Source organism: Rosa chinensis, chromosome 2, assembly GCF_002994745.2.
Source record: "Rosa chinensis cultivar Old Blush chromosome 2, RchiOBHm-V2, whole genome shotgun sequence".
NCBI lineage: Eukaryota > Viridiplantae > Streptophyta > Magnoliopsida > Rosales > Rosaceae > Rosa > Rosa chinensis.
In genome coordinates, this window is record NC_037089.1 from 11,691,424 (window position 1) to 11,701,289 (window position 9,866).

Here is a 9,866-nt window from a genome sequence, read left to right on the forward strand (position 1 = left end):
TATATATGAGAATGAGAGTAGCCTAGATAGAGAGGTTGAGAGAAAGAGACAGAGAATCATAGAAAAACAAAACAACAAAAGACATTTAAGACTTTAAGTTGTTACCCATTTTAAAATAAATTAAGTACTGTAATAAAAGGACGAGAACATGATTTTGAACTCAGAAATACCAGCTTGTGGAGGGGTTGTAGCGAACCCAGCGTCTTCACCTTTTTTTGGGCTTTTATCCCAGAGAACGCTTTTTATTTTTTGTGTTTCCTAAACTGCCAGTATTTCGCTTTCTTATAATTAGAAGAATTAAAATAATCAATATTACAAGAGCTCGCTTTCTTTATCATATTAAAAAAAATATATATATATATTAGAATTGTAATATATATTCGAATATATATAGTAAAAAATATATATATTACGAATATCTCTTAATTTACTTATAAGTTCGAATGCTTTTAAATTGTTCGTAATATGATTCATGCTAAAATTTATATCATACATGAGGATACACATTCTAGCATTTTCTAAAGAAAATCTAAATCGTACATAAAGACATTTGGAAAGATTATGCATGCATTTAGATGTGTAGTCGTATGCTTAACATGCATGTACTCAATGTTATTGATACGCCATAATTTGTCATATCAAACTTTTACCTTTTATTTTTCCTTTTCCTAGTGCTGACAAGAGAACTACAACAGTTGCCAAATATTCAATGTCCTAATATTTGAGAAATTTGAGTCATTATCAATGCTCTAGCAGGTCTTTACTCTTCTTCATAGATTTTTGGAAGAAGCGAAGTTATTCCGAATAATTAACTCGTTGGAAAACACAATTTTAATTCACTAGCATTATATATAGAATAGTTGGGTTATCCATTTGTCAAATCCAAATTATTTCTTTAAAATCTCTGTAATCGATCAAATTGAGACGTCCCAAGTATTTCGATCAACATTTTAGCCCAGAACAAGATTGTCATTAGATAATTACTAAGAAAAAATGTTGGTTAAAATTTGTGTGAATATAAACTATATCCACTAAAAATGATGCAGGGTCCTAATCAAGGTTGATAGCGGCTTTCACAGATATAGCGCAGTAACAAAATGATCAAGACGGTCCAACCAACCCCTTGTCAACTTCACTTAACAAAATTCCAGTGAAGTGGACGCAAAGATAACAAAGCCCCATGATGATCATTTTCTTTTAACTTCCTCCAAGTAATCCAAAATCAAACCACCCTCCATTTGTAACGACCTCCTTATAGCTCCACTGGTTTGAAACATTGTTGTATTAAAGGACCTTCAACATTCATTTCATGACCGTACTGCTAGCATTGCTTTCTTCCTCTAACATCTGTGAAATCGGGTTAGTGAGGTGGTAGTGGAAGCTCGATCTGTGCTGTATAAGCAATCATGAACGCCGAAGAGGGCAAGCTGGTGGTCCGGGGGCGTGCCGAGATTGACACTAGGGCGCCTTTCAGGTCTGTTAAGGAAGCAGTGATGTTGTTTGGAGAAAGAGTTTTAGTTGGGGAGATCTATGGCAACAAGCTCAAAGAGGTAAATGTACTCTCTCTCTCTCTCTCTCTTCCATGTAAGTGTAAAATTCAGGCTCGCATTGAATATTTAAAGCCTTGACTAGATATTACGTCTATATATGAAAAAGCCTTCACGCATAAGAGTTAGATGGTCCTAATGAAGCTAGCTGGATTACCTCTTACTGAAATTTTCCACCCATTGTCCTTTAGTTTTGGATTGCATTCTCAAATTCTAGCTATCTTAATTGTTGCCTGTTAGAGTTAGATGATCTCTACGCATTACTATTGTTGCGTGTAATGCATGTGCTCTTAAACACACATAAACAAGTGAACAATATATTGGGTGACATAGATTATGTGTGGTCTGATAATGGACCTATATATGGTTCAAGACGATCACATTCCATGCACATATATTGAGCATTTAGAACTTGACAATACAACATATAAAATGTTAGGGCCTTCCACATTATCAAGACTGATGTTGAATTGAATGTTACGACTTAAACAAGAGCTCAGCATTTTCTCGTTTTAATTCAATAGACAACTCTTCCTCACATTCTAGTACACGATTCCTCTCTGTTAGATTGGAGCTGCAGGAGCAAATGAGAATGGACGCACTCAATCCCAAGTTGAAATCTTAACAGCTGAGCTTGAAGAAACAAAGCAAAATCTGGAGAAAGCCAGAGAAGAAAACAAGGCAATGGCATACTGCATAAAGTCCCTCAGAGATGATCTTGACCATGCAAGGAAAGAGCTGTATAACCACTTGAAAGCAAGAGAGCAGTTTCAAAAGCAGTCAGTTGATCATCAGGATCCCGAGATCGAAGACGTTAAATTCATCGAAAATGCAACGGATCAGTTTGAAACTAAGAGGGAATTGAACCAAAATGAAGAGGAGTTTCAGAAGAAAAGATATGTGAAATTTGCAAGTCCTCCTTCACTTGCTCAAGTCATTGTTAACAAAGAGGAAATGCAAGGAGAGGGGCTGAGGGACCCATCTTCTGTTAAGAAGATGAACAAGAAGAAGCCTCTAATAGGGTGGCTTTTCAACAAAAACAAGGCCCTTCAAGGAGGGTCTCCAAGATCAGGATGATGCGCGCTCTCAGCAGATTAAGCAAAATATGAAGTAAATGTGTTCTCTTTCTTTTTTTCTTTTTTGTCTTCAAGATGTACTATAACGTTTGTCCTCGGTCATGAGCAATATCACTACCACTTTTTGTGTCATATGAGGAGAAAATAGGGAGGACTTGAAAGAAATCAAAGGCTTGCTGCCTTGCCTTTGATGGCATTTTGAATTTATGATTGAATATTCAGATAAATAGCAATCAATATATATTTCTCACCATATATGGTTGCCGACTAATGCATGAACTGCCATGTTTTGTATTTTTCCCATATTATTTGTTTGAAGTTCATGGCACATATCTAGCTTATCACCAGATTGCGATCCTTTGTCCTACCTAGATATTGTAGCACCTAATTAACTTGACAGGACCGGTCCTGAGATTCTAACGGCCTGAGGCAAAGAATTAAAATGTAGCCTCCTATATATGGGTAAAGTTATGGTATGTTAACATTTCTCATACATCAACTATTTTTACCTCTCTAAGGACTTATGTTATCACTTTGAGGACTAATATTACTATTTTGAAGATTCATATGGTAAACTAAGAAAATTTACCACTTTAAGGACTCATGTTACTATTTTGAGGACTAATATTAATATTTTGAGGATTCATGTGGTAACTAAGAAAATTTACCACTTTTAGGACTCATGTTACTACTTTGAGGACTAATATTACTATTTTGATGACTCATTTTACCACTTTTAAGGCAATTGTATTCATGTCATACATTAACACATTGTAAAATTTTTCCCTATATATATGTGTATATATTTTTTTTTTTGCGCCAAATAACAATATAAAATCATGTATTTTGAATAAAAGTAAATATGAAATTAATAGCAATACAAAAGTATATGAATATTTATTCCTTACATAAAATTATGAATTACAAAACTAGTTAAACATAAACTATTTTTTTTTATGACTGGAACCCAGTGGGAGGCTAGGCCATCACGCATTTAAATTTAGAGCAACTCCAACAGATTCCCCATATTTTTATTTTTCTCTACTTTAGGGAAAAATAAGCCTCTTTTGCTCCAACAGATTCCCTATAATTATCCCTATTTTAGGGAAAGTGAGGAAAGAGAAAACCAAATTCCCTATATTTACAGCAAACTCTAAAATTTAAGGAAGAATATAGAGATTTTAGAAATTGTTGTAAAATAGGGAATCTGTTGGAGTTAGAGAAGAAAAAGAGGCTAAAACTTTGACTTTTGCTTCCCTATAATACAGAAATTATAGGGAAGCTGTTGGAGTTGCTCTAAAGCATCACTGAAACCTTGCTCTTCTCGCATTTTTAACAATAAAGAATTGATCTTGTTTGATGTGAGAAATTTTCTATGCATACACAATCAATATATAGGGTTTAATTTGGATTAGTTTTCCATGTGGAGAATGAAAATAAATAGTTATTCATATGGAAAAAGGAAAGGAAAAGTTTACATGGAAAAGGAAAAGGAAAAAAAAAAAAAGGGGTTTGGGCCACGGGTTCAAGAAAAATTGCCTTAAACCCTAAAAAGAAAAACAGAAAAAAGGTTAAAAAACTGAAAGGGAAGCAGTTGGGCCCCACTTAAGTCCCTTAATGGTTTAATTGATTGAAAAAATATATGGAAAAAGGAAAGGAAAAGTTTTTTTTTTTTTTTGAATAAAGGGCTGGTGCGGCTGCCCTCAAGCCTTGATTAATGAAACTGTCGAATACAAGGGGGGAACATTGAGCCTAAACCCCTGATATCATTGTTTGCTCAAATAAACTAGAAGTTGCGCGTTGCTCCAGCGGAAGGGAAGACATGCTGCATCTTTCTTCACTAAGATTCGAATCACGCTTGACTCACTTCTTTAAATTTTTTCAATCAATTAAGCCATTAAGGAACTTAAGTGGGGCCCAACTGCTTCCCTTTCAGTTTTTTAACCTTTTTTCTTTTTTTCTTTTTAGGGTTTAAGGCAATTTTTCTTGAACACGTGACCCAGCCCCCTTTTTTTTTTTTCCTTTTCCTTTTCCATATAAACTTTTCCTTTCCTTTTTCCATATATTTTTTTCAATCAATTAAGCCATTAATGGACTTAAGTGGGGTCCAACTGCTTTCCTTTCAGTTTTTTAACCTTTTTTCTTTTCTAAATCACATTTTCAGTTTTAATTTAAACCTTTTTTCTTTTTGTCTTTTTAGGGTTTAAGGCAATTTTTCTTGAACCTGTGGCCCAGCCCCTTTTTTTTTTTTTTTCCTTTTCCTCTTCCATATAAACTTTTTCTTTCCGCGAGCTTAGGATTTTCAGAAGGGTTGTCTACCTCCGTCCGACGGCGCGTCTATGGACGCTGTCGTCGGACGGGATCTATTGTCAAGCAATCAAAGGTCCCTCAATCGGGGTTCTCTTGCTCTGGATCGGGGGTGTCGGTATCAAGTTGCAAGGGGGTTCGCGGTGGCGGGGTGGGTGAGGCTCAGTTCTGGCAGGACGAAGTGGGGGGGGGCAGAAGGGATGAGGATGTTGAATCCACGATGGTTCTTCTCAGGCTGGTTGCACGAGGCTGGTGGATGCGAGTTGATCAGCTTTGTTTCGAGGCTGGGAGTCTTTCCAGATTTGATCGGGGCATGGTGGCTGGTAGTCCAGCATCTTGGGACAATTGGGTTGGAGAAGCGGTGGCCGGCGGCGAGCTGTTGTAGGTTTTGATCCGCTTCGGTGGTTTCTCCGAAGTTGGTTGCAGACTGTTGCAGGTGGTGGCTGGACGCAGAGGAGGGTGGTATGATGCAGGCGGGCGCGGCCTCTCTCGGGCGGTGGTGTCTCAGCTCTGGTGGTGGCGGCCCACTGCTTGGGCCTAAAAAGAATTGGGCTGGGCCTTCAACCGTGGCTATGGTGTCCTTGTCTTTTGGGATTATGCTTGGGTTTGGGCCCACTGTTTGGGTCTAGCCCAAGCTGTTTTATTTTTATTATTTACAATTTTTATTGTGTTTTGCTATCTAGGTTGAATGCGTTTTATGCAGTCAATAAAATCCTACATATATTGTGTAGGCCTAATCGAGCTTTGTGCCTGGGTATGCACTCTACGTGCCTTGTCTGCTCTAGGTCGGCGGTGACTTATTTGCTTCGTCAAATGGGCTCTACCGCCTAGTGGCAGGGTGAGACTAAGTGCCGTCGGATTTTATTTTCGGCGGCAACATAGGAGGAAAGCTGTGATAAAGCAGATAATTATACTATGTTGTACACGGGGTACATATCGAGTTATCTTTCCCCTATGTCACTACTATGTTGAAGCAAATGGAGTAGCTATTGCGCTTTTTGCTAGCTGGTGCTTGTTAGAATACAAGTCTCCTGTAGAGATTTCTGATATTATTTCGGAAAATTTTCTAGATGCTTATGGTAAATATATATATATATATATATATATATATTATCTATAACTTATATATAGAAACTCCGGAGGCCTCCGGGAGCCGGTGGCCTGAGCCAGCTGCCTCAGGCGGCAGCCCTCAGGGCTGGCCCTGTAACTTAATTTCATCTTTAATCATATTCTTCTTACTTATCATAAAAAATACATTATATGTTGAGTGAAAACGATTGTCTTTACATTTTGTCTCTCTTCTATAAGTGAATTCATCAAACTAATTCATAATATAAACTAACAAGCGGATTATCTTAAATCTAAGTACGTACTTATAGTCAACCCAACAACTCCCTCAATCCATGGATACGAATTAACCTAGCCAAAAAAAAACACAGACCGACAGCAAATCCAACATGTAAGCATGGTGGTGGAGAGCGGAGAGATTTGACCCCCACGTACCTCACTTAAATTGCTCCATCCCCTCACATACCTCTTTGTTTATTCTGTTTCATCTCCTCCACACCCAGAGATTTGTGGAAGAATGCAACTGGGGACGTACTGGTATATTTGATCACAGATACCAAACTAATACAGAGGGTCATAGGGATTCATTTCCTTAATTCAATCTCTTTTTCTGGCTGGTAAGTCGGTGGAATTGAATAGAGGAAGTTGAATTGACACCACGCATATATAAAAGTAGTAGTTTTATGCAGCCATGCACATGCAGCCATGTGAAGCATAACAGCGATGAAGACAAAACTTTCATAGCAGTAACATGCCTCCACATATCCATGGCTAGCTAGCTCCTCTACTTTTCAGCTCTATATATGACCACTGGCGTGGCTCGGCTTATAATGTGAAAATTGTAGGGAAAGCATCGCCCTAGCTAATTCTTTCTCACCGTACGTATTATCCGGTCACATTAAGAGATTAATGAAGTGCATGTAATGTATCCAGTTTAGATAGCAATTTTGATTACTTTTAGGCGCCGGTTTCATTAACCCCGTCATCTATTTTCATGTCCTCCATTAATATTGAAAAATTTTCTTTTTGAAAAAGAAGAATTTTTCGATGAAGTAATTTATATATGGGTGCTGTTATTAATTATCACCCTATTATTTTCTTTGTTTACCATACTTGCTCATTACACCCTACATTTTAATTTCAATTATTAAATTTACTTATTTAACTCATTTTCCTTTCCAACAATATCCTTATATGACATATTCAATTAAAAAATAAATATTTTTAACAAAAATATCTCATTTAATTTACACTCATAAAAATATTAAAATTTCCTAATAAAATCATAATCTGATTTACTCTCATTTTTTTTCATTTTTTCTTTCAATTTCAACGTTCTCTATTTCAATCAATGTAAAAAGATTAATAAATTTACAACTATGATCAATGAAGAAGAGATTGATTTTTTTTTCTTTGTGTTTTAAATTTTTACTTTTGGTGTTCACAAAGAATATTGCAAAGATTTTGATGAAATTAAAAATAATGGGTTTGTGAATTGAATAACGAATTAACAATGAAGAAGCAACAAAAAAACAAAAAGACAAAAAGATAGTAATAAATTCAAATTTGGATGGAGAAGATAAAGATTAATGTTATCCAATGAGAAATTAAGTAGTTTTTGTATTTAATTAATTACTTATATATTTATTTTTCTTACATATTTGGATTTTAAAAAGTTTGTGTACTTATCAGTCATTTTACACTTGGGTAATATAATCTTTCAATAATTCAAATGTTTGTAGAGTGAACTAAAAAAATGGTACGGTGGCAATAGCCACACCCTTTATATACAGGGTCGGACCTGACACGAGGCCCAAGAGTCAGCTGACTCAGGCCCAGAAATTCAAGAGGCCCAAAAAAATTTTTTATCGCTTTTTATTATGTCCAAATGCCGTATGTGTCAGTGATCTAAGGACAAGAGCAATTGTGTGTGAACGTATTAATTGAGAGCTATCATTTCCCCAATTAAAGGAAAGAAAAATAAGTTTAAGGGGGCCCACAGAAAGTTGGACAGATTTATATATAATGCTAGATATATATACATATATATATATAATATAATATATAATGTTAAAGTGTATTTACACCCATTCAGACGTAAAAGAAAGAAAATGGGATACACTCACTAATTAATACTCCAAAGTTGTACCCCCAAAAAAAAAAAGGTTTTAATTAAAAAAATAAAAAAGGGGGTAGAAGCCTCACTGCCTAATAAGAGATTTATTGTATAAATAGGATTCATAATGTAAATAGGATTACTAGAATATTTATTATCTAATTACTAGAATAATTACTTTTGGATATTACATGTTGTTTTTGTTTTTTTATTATTAGATTTTGAGTTTATAGCTTTAGTTCTGAATTTTTTTTTTTTTTGAATGCACACTTTGATCTGAGGGCCCAACTCTTAGAGTTCGCCTCAGGTATGAAAATCTCAGGTCCGGGCCTGTTTATATATATACTTAAAAAGAAAAATACACCTTCTAACATTTTCCATATTCTAGTATATGAATCAGCTAGCTCCTTCAACCTAAGAGCTAGCCAATCGATCACTGAGCTAAAAGAGATGCATTTTGCTCAGCCAGGCCCCAAGCCTCACTCTCCCATTACTAAAGTCTAAAACCAACCAGCCAACAAGCAATTCATAATTTCATATACAAATGAATCCGAGTTGTCGTTCCATGCAATTAGATTCTCATATAAATAGACGCTCTCCCCTCTCTGTCTCTCATTCTCTCATATGCTTCAACGACCACAACTGAATAAGTCTCACAAGAAATGCAGAAACCCATAGGAAGCCCCAAGATGAGAACCACCCATCTATGCATTCCAAGGCTGATGAAAACCAGCAAGTACTCCAACAAAACCTCTAAACCCCTAGTATCTCCGATGACCCTGCTCGAGCGGTTTCGCGAGGCGGTTTTGCGATTGATCATGTTATCTGCAGTGTCCAACAAGTCCACAGCGAACCAAAATCGATCCACAGATTATGTGCAGCAATGTACATACTGCCCTTATGACCGTCACCACAGCGAGGCGGTTGCCGACTGCATCGAGTTCATCAAGAAGAAGGCTTCTCCCGAGGACGAGGACCACAACCGGGGATCGTCAGCTAGTAGTGCTAGTAGTTCCAATATTGATGCCGCGGCGGATCTAGAGGTCATCATACCAGTGCTAGTTAATTATGTGACATATGTTAACGAGAGTCAGTAATTGTGAATCTGTGAGAGTATTATTTAGTTATAATATGTCATTTATATTCTACCCTAGCCTTTTTTCTCTTTAGGTTTTCTATAGAAGGGTTTGTTGAAATTGTTAGGAGTGAATTGTAAATTGATATGCATTTCCAGGGAATTTCATGATCATAGTTCGTCTTATTCTTTCCCTTTTTGAACATTCTTATTCACGTAACTACTAGCAAAAATAGCTATACACACTGATTAAAATCAGTGTGTATAAAACCTAATAGCTACTGAAATCTGTGTGGGAAGCCCAATGGCTACCACTCACAGATGCTACGTCTGTTCCATTTGGTGGGGTGGTCTTTGGTCTTCCCCCACTGATAGAAAAATCAGTGTGAGATTTTTGGTGGGACCCATTAACATTTCACATTACACAATTAAAATTATAATTATAATGTTAATATTAAAATCTGTGTGAATGATGAACAAAAAATCTGTGTGAATTTGATGAACCAAGAAACCGTGTGAAAGAATGAAAATGAATTCAACCTGGCAATAATATATCATCCTCCTACTGCAGTAAAAAATAAATTTCAACCACATTAAAAATTGCATTCTCTTGTGGCACAATAATAAAATCCTTTACACACATCCATTGATCCAAACTAACAGAGCTACGGAAAATA

At 36.1% G+C, this 9,866-nt stretch overlaps 1 protein-coding gene across 1 annotated transcript; it reads left to right on the forward strand.

Annotated features, from left to right (window-relative positions):
- Positions 1–1,239: 1,239 nt before the first annotated feature.
- Positions 1,240–2,882, forward strand: LOC112190090 (WEB family protein At3g51220). Its single transcript, XM_024329517.2, has 2 exons — positions 1,240–1,550; positions 2,115–2,882. The coding sequence occupies exons 1-2, from the start codon at positions 1,407–1,409 to the stop codon at positions 2,622–2,624; spliced, it is 654 nt and encodes a 217-aa protein (XP_024185285.1). The 5' UTR covers positions 1,240–1,406; the 3' UTR covers positions 2,625–2,882.
- The last annotated feature ends 6,984 nt before the right edge of the window (positions 2,883–9,866 follow it).